General features: G+C 41.8%; 1 protein-coding gene across 1 annotated transcript in view; it reads right to left on the reverse strand.

Moving 5' to 3' along the window:
• LOC102461852 (uncharacterized) overlaps nt 1-20,017 on the reverse strand; it is a 61,750-nt gene that overhangs the window by 12,839 nt on the left and 28,894 nt on the right. Inside the window, exons 2-8 of the mRNA XM_006136139.5 lie at nt 16,237-16,319; nt 12,465-12,635; nt 11,688-11,837; nt 9,601-9,642; nt 5,158-5,242; nt 3,876-3,953; nt 1,840-1,906 (exon numbers count right to left, since the gene is read on the reverse strand). Coding sequence (XP_006136201.3) covers nt 1,840-1,906; nt 3,876-3,953; nt 5,158-5,242; nt 9,601-9,642; nt 11,688-11,837; nt 12,465-12,635; nt 16,237-16,319 — 676 coding nt within the window. The remainder of the gene's footprint in view (nt 1-1,839; nt 1,907-3,875; nt 3,954-5,157; nt 5,243-9,600; nt 9,643-11,687; nt 11,838-12,464; nt 12,636-16,236; nt 16,320-20,017) is intronic.

The raw sequence follows: 20,017 nt of genomic DNA on the forward strand, positions 1-20,017 counted from the left end.
GAGAGACAAGCTTTCAAACATATCCAAAGCTCTTCTTCAGGTCTGGAAAATGAAGAAGAGCTCTCTGTAGCTTGAAAGTTTATTAGAAATTGGTCCAATAAAAGATATCACCTCACCCACCTTGTCTCCCTAATAATCTGGGACCAATATATTACCGGAAGCTGACTGTGAATCTAAGACCAAAACTTGTCCATTGGGATATCACTTGAACCATTACAGGTTATGGCTGACCTTCAAAAGATTTAGTCCAGGTAGCTGATCATCAGTTCAGCCCTCAGGGTATTGGTCAAAATATTAGGAGTGATGCTTGGAGCTTAAAAAGTTCTGTTTAGATGTACAACCCACAGTTTAGATGCTTGAGAGCAGCTTTGATCTAGGCATTGTATAACAACAGAGAGTTATTCTTTGATCCCTCCCCATTGCTCGATCACATATAGAATTCAGATTGTGTTTATGAGAGTAGCACAAGAACTGCTTGTCTCTTTCAAAAAGATCAGTACTTCATAGCTCTGGTCATGTTAAAAGTGCCAGGACAGTGTACCTCCTGGTATTTTGGTGATTCTGATTTCTGAAAGGAAATGGTAAACATCTGAATTTATATTAAAAAAAAAACTTTAAAAAATAACCAAAGTTTTTTTAAATTCAGAAAAAGTGTCAGTTGGGTTTGATTCTTATTTTATCTAAATAGCCCTTCCCTAAATATGATTCTATCAGCGCGTCATACACAATAATAGAATTTGTTATGAATTGCTATGGGAAAGATTGGAAAGATTTGTTACACATGCTTTGCCAAAGTAAATACCCTGTCTAATTTTAATTGTACATTTAATCTTACTTCACTGTCTTGTTTTTGCCAATGATGCAAATATGAAACAAATATTTTTTTGCAAACTATAGCTTTGATACTTTCTAAGATTAATGTCTGGCATTAATAAGACAGAATACCATGTTTTATTTGGTGGTGGTGTGTTTCTGTATCCTCTCACATAGAACTCTGATGGTACTCTGGCTCTGAAACCCTAATATGCACATTTATTTTCCTTCCAACATCCCAAAGTTATTATAAACTAAACAGAAATTGTAAAAAAATAAAAATAAAAAAATAAAAAAGGAAACTTTTCAAATAAACATTTTGCAAAGGACATTTCCCCAATGTCTCCTTGCAAGATCCATTTCAGATTAGAGTGGTTACTCAGACGAAAGCAGCATACAAAACATCGTGAAATGAAACATCTACTTAATAGGCTATGACCTCTTTCCTGAAAAACAATTTCTTTGAATCTGAGTGTCAATGTTTTGAAAAATAAATACCAAACAAAAAGATTAATACTTTGCTTTCTGGATAGCAGGCTTAAATGGTACCAGCAAATATGTTTTAACACACTTCCTTCACTTGCCTATCTACCAAGACCTGCCTTTGGGATTATGTTTCTTCTGTAAGATTGGAAGCCATTGATAAGCAATGTTGTTGCATGTAGCTCCTTGTGATTCTTTAGGAGTTAGGGTGTAATTTGCTTCCCAGTAATAGCTGAAAGCACTCACGATCCAATGGGAGATGCTCTCAGCCTTGATTGATAGAGCCAAATCTGGCAAGTCCTTTGTGTGTGTGGAACAGCAAACTGAGGGGGATAGATGCCAAAAGCTAGCTCCCAGGGGCACACAAGATTTCTTAACAATGATTGGGTATGCAACACCAGATCTTTAAAGTGCTAGCATGCCGTTTGAGATGGATTTTGCAGAGGCAGAGATACCTCACATAACCAATGTCCACCACCACCATCATGTTATATCAGCATCTCAGTGCTGGCATACCTAAAGGAAAAATGAAGGAGCTCTTACCAATAAGGGGATAAGCAGGGTCATCCTTTCCTGATATCACCCAGAGGTGGTAGTCACTTGGTCTACCCTGTGAATTGAAGAAGAGAAGGGAAAATTATAAAAGGGGGCCAAGCCCTGCGAGAGGCGACTGGAGAAGCTGGACATAGCACACAAAACAACTAAAAGAGTTAACAATGGAGCAGGAAATGAAAGCTGCAAATATCTGGCAAACAGCATGGTTAGGAGTGACAAGCTCTTAGAATCTGTTTGTTTGACAAGTAGCGGAAGGTGAAAGGTTCAGGAGAGGGAGAGAAAGGTAATCACAAGGATGAAAACAAACTAAGCTTTCCCCAACATCCACCTAGGAAGCTCAGATTCAGGCAGTCTCCTGAAATATTGATCAGACATCATCACTCTATTCCAAGTTCCCTCAGGACCAGTGGCATTTGCTGGCTACAAAAAGGTGTGTGCAACACTCAGCACTAGCTTCAAGTTCAGAAGGCTTCTACTTTTTGCCTTGACTGACATATCAGGTAACAAATATTTGCTATCCACTGACACAAATATTCTTGTGTCCCTTTGGCATGTCTAATGAGGTACAAGTATGCTTGCATTAGATTTTATGTTCACCCATTATGCAAGTTGAAGAAAGGGATGAACTATTAATGTCTCCCTTCTGTTGCAAGCACTGTAAGGCAAGGAACATGCCTATCTGTGAGTATGTAAAGTTGCACATTAATGTATGACACAATATAAGTGAGGGTCTTCAATGAGGTTTCACATAAATGTACAGGCAGTCCCCGAGTTACGCGGATTCGACTTATGTCGGATCCGCAGTTACGAACGGGGCCCGTCTCCCTGGTCTCCAGCAGACCAGGGAGAGGAAGCAAAGCGGCGGAACACGCGGGCAGCGGACAGGGCTGTCCGCTGCCCGCGTGCTCCGCGGCTTTGCTCTGCTTTGCTCCCCGTCCCCCTGGTCTGCGGCGTCGCTACTGGACCAACCTAGCAGCACCCCAGCTGCTCTGCCCCAGGCGTCCCCAAGTCAGTCGCTGCTGAAACTGACCAGTGGCTGACTACAGGAAGCCCCTGCCCCAGGCTTCCTGGAATCAGCCGCTGATCAGTTTCAGCAGCAGCTGACTTGGGGATGCCTGGGGTTCTTAAGTTGAATCTGTATGTAAGTCAGAACTGGCGTCCAGATTCAGCTGCTGTTGAAACTGATCAGTTTCAGCAGCAGCTGAATCTGGACGCCAGTTCCGACTTACATACAGATTCAACTTAAGAACAAACCTACAGTCCCTATCTTGTACGTAACCCGGGAACTGCCTGTATAGTCAATGTTTTGCACAACTAAGCTTGGCATTAATCTATTGGGATGTTGTTTTGCTTCTCCAATAGTGTGATAGTTATTAATAGACCTATGAAATTACTGAACAAATTGTCTGTCTGGGGAGTCTGAGACAAGATCTGACCTAGTAGAAGGCCATGTCTACACTGCAGGGTGGGGGTGGGGGTCGGAAAAAGGTACGCAAATTGCAAACTGCATACCTTTTTCCGATTCTTTTTTTGGAAGAGGCTTTTCTGACATTTGGCCCATCTACATGGGGGCCAAATGTCAGAAAAACCTCCTCTTTCGGAAGATCCCTTATTCCTCATAAAATGAGGAATACAGGGCTTCCGAAAGAACGTGTCCACTTTTTCAGAAAATGTTCCGAAAAAGCGGACGTGTTCCCTGGACGTGGAAGAGTTTTTCTGGAGGTATCCTGGAAAAACTCTGTGGTGTAGACATAGCTGAAGTGGATATAAGCCTCTGCAAATCAATGGTGTTGCATCTATTCACACAGGCCCTGAATTCGAGCTATTAAATGGGTGTGTGCTTTTATAAATCGTTGTATATGCAGAAACATATTCACTGTAGTTTGGAGAATACTAGTGTTCTAATGGTTATAGCCAGTCATTATACATTTTTACCAGAATCTCCTGTATCTGTATTATACTGTAAAACAGAAGTTTCCAACTTCCCAACAATAGATCTAGCAGGATGTGCAGTGGATACTTACAGGAAGTCCAAGCTGATTAGCTGTCTTCTTGATCACATTGTCTGCTGTTTCTGTGGTGGACACATTTACTGTAGTGGTCTAGGCAAGGAAGACAAAGAACACTTAGAAAGTTAACGGGGTTGGGAGTCGCAAGGGTTGAGGTTTGGAAACATCATCACATGGCTTGTAATCAAGTCAAGATGCTATTTTCGGGTCCCCTGTTTAGGCAGGACAGTGTCTGACATTGCAAACATGAAGCAATGGTAACACCATGAAGGTTAGGGTTTTACCACTAATGTGTTAGCTTGATTAACACACTCTATTTCAATGGCTGTGGAAGAGTTGAACAAACCTGGGAGCACAGCAGGATCATTCCTAAGCACAATGATATTACAATGGAACAGAAGTGCTCATCACCTTTTTTCAATCACTTTTCTCCCAGAGTGCACCAAGGTAACACAACAGAAATGTAAAATACAGAATCTCAGTGGGACTCTAACATCATGTACCAGAGATGGAACCCAGACTACGTCTAGTCTGCCGAGTTTTATTGGAGAAAGATATGCAAATTCTTCTGGAACATCCCTTATTCCTCTCACTGAGAGGAATTCATGGATGCCGAAAGAACGCACCCATTTTTTTGGAAACTGTTCCATAAAAGTGGACGTGTTCCCTGGACATGGCAGAGCTTTAGCGGTATCCCAGAAAAACTCTGCAGTCTAGACATAGCCCCAGACTGATAGTTGCACTTTTAGCACAGGAGTGAAACACAGTTGCAGAACCCAAGCACTGTGACATTAGTCCTTTTTTAATGGAAGGTGAACCAGGCACGAGGCTGAGAACTTAGTGACAGGAATGTGAAAAGGCAAGAATATGCTATCATAGATAAACTGAGATGCTACCAATGAATCTACCAAGCACAAAATAATCTGTTGCACCAATAGCAAGTATTATGGGGCATTGCTCTAGTAGTAGCCACTAAAGCAAAAGTCATCACTCGTGATGAGGGGCAACACCAGGAAAAGAAATTAAAGCAGGTGGCTAAAAATAATCTCCAGAACTAGTTTTTTTCACAAGGCTGGTTATGCCTAAAATAAAACCTCCTAATTTCCTGGATTGACAGGTCTCTGAGAGGGGCTGCCAAGGGAAGCTCCCAGAGGATAGATTTTGAGTCCTCTTTCATCAACCGCTCAAGTAAGTTTCAAGAAAGAATGCTGGATACATTAGCAACATAACAGCCTCCCCGAGCCCCCAGATCTCCATGTTGTGTTGGTCTGATGAGTGGGTTCTCAGTTTTACTCACAGAAGTACAGCTGTCAGCATCCAGAATGAAGATTTGGACTGTTATGTTTTTCGGATATTCATTCTGTTTCATCTCATTGATTTGCCTGAAAATCAAGGGGGAGAAGAAACAGAAACAATCACATCATAACAGAGTCTGAGAACACAAATGCAGCTTAACAGCCAAGGAGGCAACTATCAAAAAAGTGATCTCTTCAAGTTGGAGGTGTTGATTAGTCCCAAAAACAGGAGACCCTGATGGATGCTAACCTCATAGAGCAAGGATTGGCAATGACAAAAATCAGAATGCACTGTGGAATTGTTTGGAGAGGAGAGGTGATCTGAGAGTATCAACTGGCCCCAGGTCAGTTGGGGAGATTGGACTATCTGGGCTAAACTCTGCTGTCAATAGATGCAGCAGTGGTGCCCATGCTACTGGAGAGGCGATCCCAGCCTTCTGCTTGGAAAGTCAGTGCCTATGAGCAAGGAATTGAGAGGAAACAAGGCCTCTTGTGCTGAGACAAATTGATTTAGAAGATCTGTTCAATCCTGGAAGACCCATTTTACCCACCCATTCACTCCCCTATCTGTGTTTATGGGCCTTTTGCTATGTAATCATGGATTCATAGAAGTGATGGGCTGGACGGAATCTTGAACAGTCAACAAGTCCCACCTTCTGTGCTGAGATAAGACCAAGTAAAGCTAGACCATCCCTGACACGTGTCTGTCTGGTGATGGGGACACCACAACTTCCCTTGGAAGCATATGCCAGAGCTAGAATAACTTTCTGGTTCAAAAGATTTTCCTAATATCTAACCTTAAGCTCCCTTGCCATAGATTAAGCCCATTACCTCTTGTTCTACTGTCAGTGGGCAAGGAAAACATTTGATTACTGTCTTCTTGATAACGGTCATTTGTTCGCAAGAACAAACATGACCAGTTTTTTGCCCTTTCTTGTTGCATTTCTCCGGACTCGCTTTGGTTTGTCCGCACCATTTCTAAGATGTGGTGCCCAGAACTGAACCCAGTACGGCTGCTTGAGGGCTCAGCAGTGCCAACTAGAGTGGGACAATTATCTTGTGTCTTACATACAACATTATTGCCAATATGCCCCAGAACAATATTAGCCTTTTCCACAGCTGCGTCACATTGTTGACTCATATTCAGTTTGATCTACGGTCATCCCAGATTCCTTTTATTATTACCTAGCCAGTTATTTCCCATTTTGAAGTTTATCTTGTGATTTTTCCTTCCTAAGTGAAGTACCTTGCTCTCGTCTAGTAAAGAACTTCTTGATTTCAGACCAACTCTCCTATTTATCAAGATTGTCTTTAGTGCTAAACCTGCCCTCCAAAGTGCTTTCAACGCTTCCCAGCTTGGTGTCATCTGCAAATTTTATAAGCATCATCTTCACTCCATTAATGAAAATACTGATTAATACCAGGACTGATTCCCTGCAGGACCCCTTTTGACACATCCTCCCAGTTGTTAACTACTCTTTGAATCTAGGCTTTCAACCAGTTGTGCGCCACTTATTTTCCTAGTTTGCGTTTAAGAATGCCATGTGAGACTGTGTCAAAGCCTGAGTAACATCAAGATATATCGTCCACTGCTCCTCCACAACCCCTGGGTCAGTTACCCTGTCAAAGAAAGAAATTGGGGTGTTTTGGCATAATTTCTTCTTCACAAATCCTTGCTGGCTATTATAACCTCCTTGTCCCTTACGTGTTTACAAACTGACTGTTTTCTTTGTTCCAACGAAAGTTAAGTGGCTGGTCTATAATTCCTTGGGTCCTCTTTGTTCCCTTTTTTGAAGATAGATACTATGTGTGCATTTCTCCAGTTGTCTGAGACCTCACACATCCTCCATAGGTTCTTGAAGATAATTGCTAATGACTCCAAGATGGTGTCAGCTCATTCCCTAAGAACTGTAGTATGAATTCCATCAGGCCTGCCAGCTGGAATATTTCTAAATATTCTTAACATATGTCTAAATATTCTTTCCATATTTTGGCTTGTTTTGCTTCCCTCTTGTTTATCATATGAATTATGTTGAGTACTTGGTCACTATTACATTTTTTTTAGTGAAGTCTAAAGCAAAATAGGCATTAAACATCTCTGCCTTGTTGATGTCAGTTATTAGCACTTATTCCCTTTTAAGTAGAGGACCTATATTTTCCTTTGTTTTTCTTGTGTTCCTAATGTATTTAAATAACCCCTTCTTATTGTCTGTTACGTCTCTTGCTAGGTGTAATTAATTCTGTGCCTTAATTTTTCTGATTTTGTCCCTATATGCTCGTGGTATTTTTTTGTATGCTTCATCAGCAATTTGTCCATGTTTCCACTTTTTGTAGGATTCATTTTCAATTTTCAAGTCACCTTCTGATAGACCTCTTACTATGCTTCATTTTTCACACTGGAATAGTTAGTTGGTGGTTATGCATTTAATATGGTCTCCTTGAAAACCTGCCACTTCTCCTGAACTCTCAATACATTAGCTTTTCTTCCCATGGGACCTTATATCAGTTCTCCTATTTTTAAATACAGATGTCCTTATTGTGATGCTCTCACTTCTTTCTTTTGAATCATGGAATGTATAATGAATTAATTCTAAAAAGGCTGGCCTTCAAATTATTTTGGACCCTTTCTGAAACAAAAGACTGTCCCACTGCATTTATTAGAAATTTTATGTTTTACCATATGACTTTTCCAACAGATGTGTCCCGTTAGTACCAGATCATGTGTTTTGGATGTTTATGTTATTTCTTCTATAAATAACTCATTAATCTCTTCCTTATTTGGTGATTTATAGTAGACTCCTACCATGATATCACTCTGTTTTTCCCTTTTTAATCTTTATCCAGACACTTTTGACTAGTCTGTCTCTCATGTCTTTCTAGATGTCTGAATAAGTATACATATTCTGGATGTATATTGGTATACCTCTTCCCTTTTTTCCCTGCCTGTCCTAGCTATACAAGCTATATTCCTCTATACCAATATTCCAATCATGAGATTTATCTTGCCAAGTCTTTGTGATGCTAGTGAAGTAATAATTTATTTTATGTGCTAACCCTCCTAGCACTTTCTGTTTATTCCCCATATTCCTTGCATTTGTGTATAGACATCTACCGTATATTCCGGCGTATAAGACGACTTTTTATGCTAAAAAACATCCCCCAAAAATCGGGGGTCATCTTATACGCCGGGTATACAGGCAGTCCCCGACTTGCAGGTACGAACGGGGCTTTTCTCGCCCCAGAGGACACGGACTGCGGGACCTCGCGGTCCCGCCGCCCCTGTACTCCGGGGCGAGAAAAGCTGCTCCACGTCTCCCTGGTCTGCAGACCAGGAAGACGCGGAGCAAAGCCGCGGAGGGGCTCTGGCGCGCCTGGGCTGCCCCGCTGCCAGCTTCCCCCGAGGCTTTGCAAAGACCAGAGGCACCGGGAGCAAAGCCGCAGCAGCGGCGGGGTCCCACGCCTCTGAGGCTTTGCCAGAGCAAAGCCTCAGAAGCACGGCACCCCGCCGCCACTTCGGCTTTGCTCCCGGTGCCCCTGGTCTGCTGGGGACCGTCTCCAGCAGACCAGGGACACCGGGAGCAAAGCTGGGGAGGTGGAGGGGCGCTGGGGCGCTGCCGGTTGGCCTCTTAAGGGGGGGCGAGTATAAGACGAAAACCTATCTTTTAACTAATAAATTAGGGGGTCGTCTTATACGCCCAGTCGCCTTATACGCCGGAAAATACGGAAAGATGTTGGGCAGATTGCCCCATGAATTTCCTCTTGTTAGTCCTATAATCTTGCTGTAATTTTTCATACCCTCACTTGGTCACCCCTTTTGTCACCTGCCCCCTATGAATCTCATTTAATAGCTAAAGGCCAAGCTGAAGCTCACATTGTGACTCAGGTTCTCTTACACACCCCTTTATCTTTCACAAATCACATGAAAGCAAAGGCTGCCAGCAAGGGAAATCCCAGGTGTTCATGATTTTGGCCCAGGTGAACCTGCTTATAACTCATTCTAACATTGTATTTCAGATCATCTGTGTTCTCCCCAGTTTAGAGGAGGGGCCCTCTCTGTAACCTCCATGAACCTAGGAGTTACTGGAAACAACATATTAAACACTGTCTTTGCAAAAAATGATTTCAACCTCCAAATGACAGTCATGAAATATCAATGCAGACCCCATCTGAAGCATCATTATTATTGTGGCCATTTTCATTGCAGTGAAACAAAATCCTGTGAGAAAGAAAGAACATTTCCCAAAGACGTTAGCTTCTATTTAGTGGAATTTGTCCTGGGCTTTTAAAAACCTCTCTGCTTTCATCAAAGTATTCGAACTAGCAATGAGGAACCCAATGAAAAGCAATGGGAGTTGGGGCTCTAGCATCTAAACTCTCCCCCCACATCTGTTTATAAAGGTTTATGAAATGACAGCACAGCAAGAGGAGAAGGATGCATCTCTTACCACAGTAATGTTGAAAGCCATCGCTCTTTCTCTTCAGATGAGCTGAGAAGGAAAAAAGGAGGCAAAGTATTAAATAATGGCTAAATGACTAATCGAGTTTGGAGGCTCTACCAGGCTTAGCTTATATTTAGTCATTAATCTCAGTTCCTTCCTGGAAGCCCTAGAACAAAAGTGCAGTCCTTTCCTGGTTCTGTTCTATTTTAACAAAAAGAAATAATAATAAAACCCCAAGAGCAGCCTAGCTGAACTAGATTTCCTGGCCAACGTGAGGGGTGTTCAGATAAGGAACAAATATCTTTCTGTGACAGAGTTAACAAGTGATGTGTTTCTTTATTTTTTTAATGAACTTTAATTGATATTTTGTTTCTACTACCATTTCCTTTCCTATGCTTCCAATTCCTAGAAGCCTTCAGTGGCACTGTCACTCACTAATGTCTCATTGCTATGTTTTAAATTAAAAAAAAAAAAGCTATCCAGGGAACAAGACACCTGCAAACACAGTGCAGCAATGGAATGCACAGGGCATAATAAAGTGCAAAGCAGCATCCACACTGTTCAGAGGGGATGGAATCAGGGCTATAACAAGGAGAGGCAAGCGGGGCGCTCGCCTCAGGTGCATTATAAGCAGGGACGCAAAGTCACAATAAGTAAAAATAATAAGCTGCAAGAGTAAAAAGCGTGCTGCGTGCTAACCTAAGGAGAGGGGGCACATAATTAATATTTTGCCCCAGGCACAAAAATACCCAGTTACGGAGCTGGATGGAATAGCAAGTGTGAAATGAGATGGTGGATCCTAGTTCCTTCACTATCAAGCCAGTTTCCAAAGCACAAACATCAGCAGCATTGTTAGCACTGACTAGCACTTGTTTGCTATGAGCCAAAAGACCCTGGATTAAATGGTCCATAGAGACAGAAATACTCTGCTATGCCTGTATGATTGGGACACACTGATGAATAAAAATGTGTGAAGGAAGTTTGCATTGTAGCTTCCCATATTTTGCCCAGTGTGGATATATATAATATATAACACACAAACACACACACAGAGTTTGGACAGAAAATGAGCCCGAAGGGGCATGCCCAAAGATGAAAAGGCCATTCTCTCTGAACAACTAAATTATTTTCAGAAAACTCCATATGTGCCCTGTTTTCATATGCTGTCAGGTTAGTCAAGATGATCTTAATATATGAATATTTGCTCTATGAGTACTTACCCCTTGAACGTTTTATTTGAGAATGGATTGGATGTTTTTAATGCACCAGTAAAATAAGTGTTGGTTGAAAGAACTCTTGAGGGAGGAGGAGGGACAGGGGAAGAATTCATTGCACTGTTGAGGGCCCAGAAATCTGCACTGACACTGGTTAGTATGCATATGCAGCAGTGGCCTATCTTGAGTGGAATCAGAGTCACTCAGTTGTGTGCCAAAACCCTACTTGATCTAAGGTACTCACCCAACCACCATTACCATGTATTGGAGCAATTTGCAGTCTTCAGTGCATTTTCCCTCACAACATCCCTGTGAAGCACCTTTAGGAGAACCCAAGGCCCAGAGAATCTAGAGCCATGTCGCAGCCTGTGGCAGTGTGCCTCCCAGCACGAGATGACAGACGTGGGTAGCGGGACCCGTGCTATCACTCCAAAACTGATGTGTAGACAGGGCTTTGAAGTTGCAGCTGGGGCCAAGCTCTGAAACTCGCCTTGCCCCTCCTAAGCTTCAGAGTCTGAGCTTCAGCCTGGGACACCACTTCACAGCACTGTCTACACTGCTGCTTTCGAGCGCTAACCCAAATCTGTTGGCCCAGGCTGAGATGGAGACTCATTGCTAAGGGCTATGCACCCAAACCCCAAATCACTTCCTTTACGTCGCAGTTGAAACCTATGGCAGAACCAGGGCCTGAACTATCCTTCTTCACTCTCCCTGTGTTGCCAATAGTTAACAGAATTCTTTTGCTTGCTTGAGGAGGGTCTGTATTTTTGGAACGGGGCTCAGAGTTCTAGCCTCTCTGTCATCATTTAGTTCTAAACATGCAGCATAGTGACAGCAATGTGACTACAATTGAATGGGTTTGTTACTCTGCTGTGATACCTGAAGGAGACAACATAGTTGGTGGTAGGCCAGCCTATGACAAATGAATTTTCTGGGCTCGTCTTTTTCTCTGACACTTCGTTGAGACAGGAACCAGTCCAGACTTCACTCAGGCGCACCTGCTTCTTCAGCTTCAAGCTGGAGGAAGACCTGGAATTCAAACCAGTGATTGCTTAGGCTAATGAGGCTGGCTAGAGAGAGGCATAGTACACGTATAGACTTCCTAGTCTGTCTCTATTGATGCATATGAAATGACATCTCAAGTATTCCAGTTTTGCGTCTCCTTCCATCTTACCAAACTATGTGCCATACCCTGGTAGGTTCATGATTCAGACAAATTACTACCCACAAACAAGTATGCATCGTTGAGATCAACTAAGCTATTTACCTATCTGTTAAGTAGGAACTGAAGAGAACTAGCCAAAAGGTGAGTTCATTTTCTGTCTTCTGCATGGATCCTCTTTCACTCTATTTCCTCAGCACTGGCAGAATGCCATGTCACTTTTTCAAGGCGTCTCATGAAGCAAAGGGCAAACTTACTTAGTTCAGATCATGCTGCTTTATGAAAACTCAGTGATAAATTAACGATAGACATTCCCAAGCATGACCAATACATTTCTATGGGCAGAATGGGGAAGTTGCAAAGTGTTAGAAGCCCCTTTAAAAATGTGTCTGCGCTGGTACCCTGATCCACACATGCCCTTGATCTTGGCTTACACCACTAGTAGGTGTGTAGACATAACCCTGTAGCTGTGTAGCTACAATGCATTCTCTTACTTGGATTTGGCAATAATCAGCGTGTCACTGAAGAGGAACAAGTGTCTCTCCTGGGTCTGCAGTCCCATGGTAAGTTGTACCCTCTCATCCAAGAGGAAACCTGAATTTGGGCTACTGAAGATCCCAGTTGGTAGCCCATTTTCTGGATGCGATGAGGAAAGAGTAATTTCCCTGGAAAAAATCATCACATGAATTGTGTAATCACTGGAACTCTTACAGACTTCATTAATAAGCCAAATAGACAGGTGGCTAGGTTGTTTCCTCTCACACAGGCTCAGACTCAGCTTAATGCAAGCTATCTGTATATTATATACTGAACGTGGAGGAAATCCTGAGGTTTTCTACTCAGGCATGAATATTATTATCTGAGAAAAGACCTCACATTGTGATCCTATAAGTGGAAAGGGAGCTGAGATCCACGCATGAGGTCACTTATCAGAAGGGAGTGCAGGCAAATTTGCAATGTTGTTGGATCAGTTCTGTTTTTATCAATGGTAGTTCCATCCATACCAAATTGCTTGTCCGTGTATGGACCACAGCTTGATGAATATTTACTTTGTATACTAGCCTAGTTCCACCCATCTTATTCAGGAATCTGGCTATAATTTTATAAACTTTGAAATCTACTGATTGAAAGCATTATATAAAAGCTAGGTATTATTTCTATAGTAATCCAACTATTTTTGTTGCTACTTTAGGCTGATTTGGATGCAATAGTTTGCCTAAGAAACTATGGCTACTATATCTCTATTGCATTCAGAAAGCAGTTGCTGGGATTAAACTTGATTCTTTACTCTGCAAACTGGCAAAAAGTAATAACTTCACCGTCTTATTATTCTTTTCCCTTCCCATCGCAAAACTCCCTCTCCTGTTCTCAAATATGAATTCATAGGCTCTCTCCTCTATTAACATTTAAATGCAGCAATGGCACAATGAGGTGGGACAGATCTTCATTCTCTGCTGCTGACTTTACTAGTATAAAGTCACACAGATGTTCTGTCCAGACTGACTCAAAACACCGTTGGTGGTGTGAGCGTACAATCAATTTTAGTTGGATTTATTAGTCCCATAGAAATGGCTGCAAATATAAAGGATACAGTATATACATATACAGCAGTTTTCAGGGAGATGGGCAAAACAGGACAGACTCTACCACTTTTACTCTGTTGAGAAATGCCTACTCAGATTGGCCCTATTAAGTTATTGGCCTAACTCTACTGCCAGCAATAAAGAGTAAAGCCACTCACTGGCTCTAGTGGAAACAGGCTGAGGTTAAGCCAACACTCACTGCTTTCGAAAATCTCCCCTAAAGTCCCCAAACACTTGTAATCTTGCAAGTCAGAGACTCTGCCTTGCCCGAGCCTGGCACTCCTGCTCACAAACAAGCACATTCTTGGTTTATAAGCCTGTTGCCTCTACAAGTGAAAGATAAGTTCACTTTAAGGCATGCCCATGAAAGTGTTGCCTGTGGGTCAGTGGAGCACTGGAGACAGGAACAGCAAGTGACCTCAGCCATGGTTTCTTAATGCTGGAGAAGTTACAAGGTTTGGTAAACAGAACAGACAAGTAGCAAAAAAAATAAATAAATAAAAAAAATCACCAGTGCTCTGGTGGCCCAAGTAAAGATGGCATTGTACCAGCTGCCTCTGAGGCAATACACCCTGAGAAATGTTTAGAGCTTCCCTCCCTTGCAAAGATGTTCTCCAGCCAAATAAAGTCAAGAATTTGGTTCTGTTTTTTTGAACCAGTGTGATCTTGGGGGGAGGGGAGATATTTGAGGGAGAGAAGTAAACGCATTTCTGAGACATTACTTGGGCAGGGGACACAGATGACGTGAATTCTGCCATTTATTTTAAACCACCCTAAAACATTGGCTTCTGTCTGAACATTTCACAAAAGCCGGACTTACTCCCAAGCAGTTAAATACAGTGTGAAAGGAAACTGCTGCTCTTGGAAAAGGTTGCTTAGTGCAAAATATAAATCACTTGAGTTTTTATCTTTTAAACAAATATTTATGTTATAACTAAACAAATCACTGCAGCGATGTTATTTATGAGGATGTTTTATCAGAACCAAACAGAGAAAGAGCATGACACTCCTTTATCTGTTGTCTAATTGTTACACTGTGCAGGGTGGGGAGAAACGACTTAAACGCTAAGATGGTTATTCTTCCATCAGAGTGTTGTGAGGCTTGGCTACTCCTCAGCAAAACAGTTGGAAGGTCAGTGTGTTCATACTTGACTATAAACAGTGGAAGTCTTGGTGCTTTATATCTGAAGAAACTAAATTCAATAGGGCACAGGATGGCTCCGGAGCACATAAATGGGAAAGGGAGCTTTTCACGTGATGTCACCAGTTACCAATCAGTTGTTACCATCTCAAAAGTGACTTGTATGAAATTAATCTAGAAGACTCTGTCCGGTTCTTAATGGAAATGTATCCAGAGCTCTAGACCAACCATCATGTTGGTAGACGCAGCGGGCAAGAAAGCAAGGCAAGAATGGGTCACTAACACTGAATTTCCATCTTGCCTCTAGCATGGGCTGGGCATGGAGGCACATTGGTGGGATAGTACAGAAGCTCTTGCTGCCTTTCCCCTCACTGCACCTGCTCTGAGGATAACTCATTTCCCCCCTGCATTCACTTCCAAAGCTTTCATCTTTGGTGTTGCTGTCCATACTCCCCTCTTGGATGATTTGAATGATTGTTTCTGTGTTCCTCTCATCTGGATGCCATTTTGACCAAGTTTGAGTCTGGAAAGTCACCACAATCACAGGCAACAGTCTGAGTCTGGGTTTGACCAAGACTTTCCAGACATGAACTGTTGCCTGTGTTTGTAGTGAAAGTCCTGTATGGGCCCTGACCCTGATCTAAACTGACTTCAGCAAGAGCAAGCCCTGCCCTTTAGAGCATCTCTATGCAAAGAGAATCTGCTTTGACACTTGCCAATGCTGTTTTCAGGATAGCAGCACATCACTGGCACCAATAACCAAAGACAGAGGAGTCCTTCAAGTGAAGATCTGCTCTGGGTAGCTTGTATTTCCAAATTTTGCTTCTCTCTCACCTTTCCATTACATCAGTAACTTAGTTTCTTAGAGCATCATTGTTTCAGCTGGTTAAAGGGCAGACTAAACAGCAATGAATCCATCAGGCAAACAAGCACTCACTGATTGCCCAAGTGGAATTAGAGAACCCGAGAGAGGGTTTGTCTCATGTAGAACCAGGTGAGAAAGTGAAACGGAGGATTGGAATTTCTGTTCTTTCTTGGTTTTTTAAAAGAAAAACTGAAAAAGTAAAAATTCCTGATTTCTTTTAAGGGCATCATTGGCCATCTGTTGTTTGACTTCCAGATAGAATACAGTCAGGCTGCTATGACTAACCAAATATTTATCATATGTGGCTTGGCTGCTGGCATACAAACTTCACCTTAATGTTGGCTGCTTTTCCATACAGTAAAGCCTAGATCCTGACCTGACTTACACCAGTGTAAATCCTGAGTGATTCCACTGAGGGCAATTGAGTTACTCTCCGGATTGACATCTGCACAAGTGAGATCACAGTCTGGCACTACATGTTTTCTGCATCACATTATTAAAATGTGTTCCAAAAAAGAAACTGGAACCCTTTCAGATGGGAGGTCTGTCCAGACACGAATGGCCGTTGGTATTGGCAGCTGAACTAAGACATGTATTAGAAAATTTATTTTATTTTTTTTTATTTGTAATAGGGGGGCTTAAAGATGCATGGGGATATTGAAGAGATGTTTCCTTACCTGGAAAGGGATTTGGACTTGCTGAGAGCTTTACTAATGGCAGAAGGGGTCGAGCGTCTCCTTTGGACTGTGGGCTTCATCGTCTGTGGGAGAAAGATATAGTCCAGTTAGTATAACCAGCACTCTCTCTGCACTCAGTTTACCACTTCAATTCTGTTTATTGCCTTCTATTTTTTTATATGCAATTTTTTTTCTCTAGTTATCACTCAAGGTACATCTACATTGCAACACTATTTCCGGATACTGGAGTATCCCAAAATAGCTATCTCTCATCTTCACAGCAAGATCGTTATTTCGGGCTCATTATTCCGAAATCCCTGTAAATACTCATTCTACGAGGAGTAAGGGACATTTTGGAATAGCGCTTTATTTCAAAATTTGGTGCTGTGTAGACAGCGCCAAATGATGAAATAAGCTATTTTGAAATAGCATCAAAATAAGATATGCAATTTGCGTAGCTCAAATTGCATATCTTATTTTGAGTGACAGTGATGTGTACATGCACCCTCACTGACTCTAAACATAGAAAGCAACATGAATTGCGTGTCCACTGAAGTTACATTTTGTTTCCTTGGTATTCAAACACTCAACAGCTTTCTCATTTACTCAAGAGATTCAAGATTTTCCTAACTGGAAATATATCCACTTTTCACAGCCAAAAATAAAAGTGAGTAAGAGTAATGGGCTGAAACAGAGTAGAAGAGAATTTAGGCTGAATATCAGGAAAAACCACCTAACATTCATGTCTAGTGGAACAGTCTAGGAAGAGAAATGATGGAAACCCCATTTAAAACTAAACTGGACAAAGCCATGGAGAATATATAGGAAGCAATCATTTATTGGCTGGAGGGTTGGATGACATTACCTAATAGATCTCTGCTAATTTCTATGATTCATGGATTTAGTATACAGCCTATTATTAACACCCCTAAGCTCATGTCGCTTTTTGGAACATTCATCATTTGTAATTGTCTGAACCACAGAAATCCTATCTGCCTTGTGAATGAAGTGACTAGAATGATGATCCTTGTCAGTTTGAAGAGTAAGGCTTCCAGTGAATATAGGGGTGTAGGTTGGGCACAGGTCTTTTGTTTTTCCAGTAAATTTTGTGCTAGGAAAAATGCCATATTTACAGCCTGATGACAAATCCTGAAATCGCTAGAACTGAGAGAGGCAGAAAAAGTTACCCTAAACAGCTCAGCACCCTTCTCTCCAGTTTTAAACATCCAATATCAGAGTGCATGTTGAGAATTATAGATCAGGGGACATTGGCATGGGTAGGATGTTTGATTAGAGAGGGAGTATTCCTTCTCTAATGGAACATTTTACCAGAAGGATCACTGATATCCTTTCTTCCACAATTTGATCTGAGGAAGTGGGTCTGGCCCATGAAAGCTCATCACCTAATAAACCATCTTGTTAGTCTTTAAAGTGCTGCATAGTCCTGTCTTTTGATATCCCCACCATCCATAAGGTCAGCCAGGAATAAACTGGTTCTCAGGGGACAAGACTTCTAAGCTCACTGAAACACTTGCTTTCTTTTCCTGAATGAAGGGGGAAAGTGAGTTTCTACTCTCCTTGTTTTGTATTAATTAATTATTTTAGTAGTAGTAGTAGTAGTAGTAGTAGTAGTAGTACAATAAAAGCATATTTATTTATATTGAGCCAAAAGTTTGTGAGCTGTTTTGCAGTCACATAGGAAGACAAGGTTCCTGATCCAAAGAGGTAGCAATTTAAATACAATTTGAATAATCTGTACTTTCTTCTTCAATAACACACCTTTTATTATCAATTTGGTCTCTAAACTATGCTCATCACCATGGTAATTAGTCCCATGCTCTGCCTCATTCGGCACACACCTTCCCTCACATACAACAAATGGGGTAGGAGATCCCACAGATGACAGTGTCCTTTACTTCACAACCCTGATTCACCATCAGAGCAGGTACATCCTGCACACTGAATAAAGCAGGGATCTGGTGGAAAAAAAATAGTGTATGATCATGTAACTAAAGAGTGGATCATAATGCATCTGCACAAGGGGGCTAAAGTAAGGTTGCCCAGACAAACTTAATTCAGGCATTTCCTAACTTTCAAGTGTATATATAGATCATTATTAAGGCTGAAAAGTCAAACACTTAAAAGTATATATATTACCTCCCCCTTTCCCCTCATGTGACTCTCCTAAGCAAAGAGCCATTTCTGTCCTAAGGAGTTTCACAGAGGGAACTGAATAAAAATAACACCAGCTCAAAAATATTTATTTAAAAAAAGAAGAGGCCATACTGAGAGGGAACATCTGGCTTTCAGAGACACCCCGGTGGGATAAAATGTTCTTACAAAACATGATACAGTAAAGCAGCAGTCGTGCAACATCTTAGGGAAGGAGGACCAGGGTTAGAGATGGACTCCTGCAGTCTTCAGGTAGAGTTAATGCAGTAGAGTATCTGGGAAGAGTGGATGCATATAGCCAACACTTTGGGGACCGGGAGACTAATGTAGCACCCAAAGAAGTGTTATAGTAATCTCTTAAAGGCATCTGGCACCTTTTATCACACCCAAAATTTCAAAGCACATTATAAGTCTCTTGTATGTGATGGAATCATCTGCCACTGAAGTGGAGTCTCATCCATGGTAGATTATGGCAGCTGTTTAGCCGTGCATATCAACACCACACAGGGTACGCAATGTGGAAGGATGTCTTACTCCAAAGACAGCCTGAATGTAATTACGCAAAGTGGAGTGTGGCCAGAACTCTTGGGAATAGCATTGTGGGGTGTGGAATAACCACAAATGGCTTTATGGCTTATTTGAATGCTGGCAGCTACAGCAGCACTGCAGTCTGAGAAGTACCAGATCCATATTGATGTAGCAGGAAGAACATGACCAACTAATTCGTCAACCAAACTTCCAGCAGCAACTAGGTTACCTGTGGAGGTCTCATACCTATGTGCTGGCCAGGCATAATCTGAGGTGTGGCTACAAGAGGTATGCTTCTTGCTTACTGACTCCAAGCAAAATCCTTTTTCTCTCCAGAGGTTGTTTTATGTGTGTCAGTCTCTAATTTAATTAATAAAAAGCAGCCTGGGCCAGAAATCCGTTTGGGATAAAGTACTGGCTCTTCGCAAACTAGAAAAAAAATCTCTCTCAACCCTATACAAGAGTGACAAATTATTTTGTTGCCCTAGTCAATCACCTGTTCTACTTCTAGTAGCAATACTCAAACTCTGCAATAAGTTGATACAACTGGCATTCTGCCAAGGGCACAGGGCATGGGCCTCACTGGCATAACTTTGAAAATATTTATACGTGGACTCTGCGTAGGTAGAGTGAAAGAAATCACTGTTCCATAGAAATATACTATAATCCTACAATTGTTCAGCTTTTCTGATCTTTCCATGGAGAACCTGGCTAAGCATCCCATTTTAAGATGCATCAGACTATAGCCATGTTTTGACTATTTCTTGCTTAGAAGGGAAAGGCAGTATTCATAAAGCTATCAATCAGACATGGAAATAGGTCTCATAACTCCTTGAATGTTCTTCCAGTGATGCACTGCCATGTGCCACAAGTGCTCCGGATGCTGCTTGTGTCTGGAGATCATTATGCAATTCTCATCTGGACTTTGTCAACTTTTGGAACTCTGGACTGAGCCTCTAGGACATCCTACCCTCTGGACTACAACAGAGCCCTCCAGCTCCATTTACGAGCATGCTTGGAATGCAAGTGGGAACAGAATGGACTAGAAACTCCCGATGAGGCCAATGACGGGCTTCTCTAC

Source organism: Pelodiscus sinensis, chromosome 13 (genome assembly GCF_052426305.1).
Source record: "Pelodiscus sinensis isolate ZL-2025 chromosome 13, ASM5242630v1, whole genome shotgun sequence".
Taxonomy (NCBI): Eukaryota; Metazoa; Chordata; order Testudines; family Trionychidae; genus Pelodiscus; species Pelodiscus sinensis.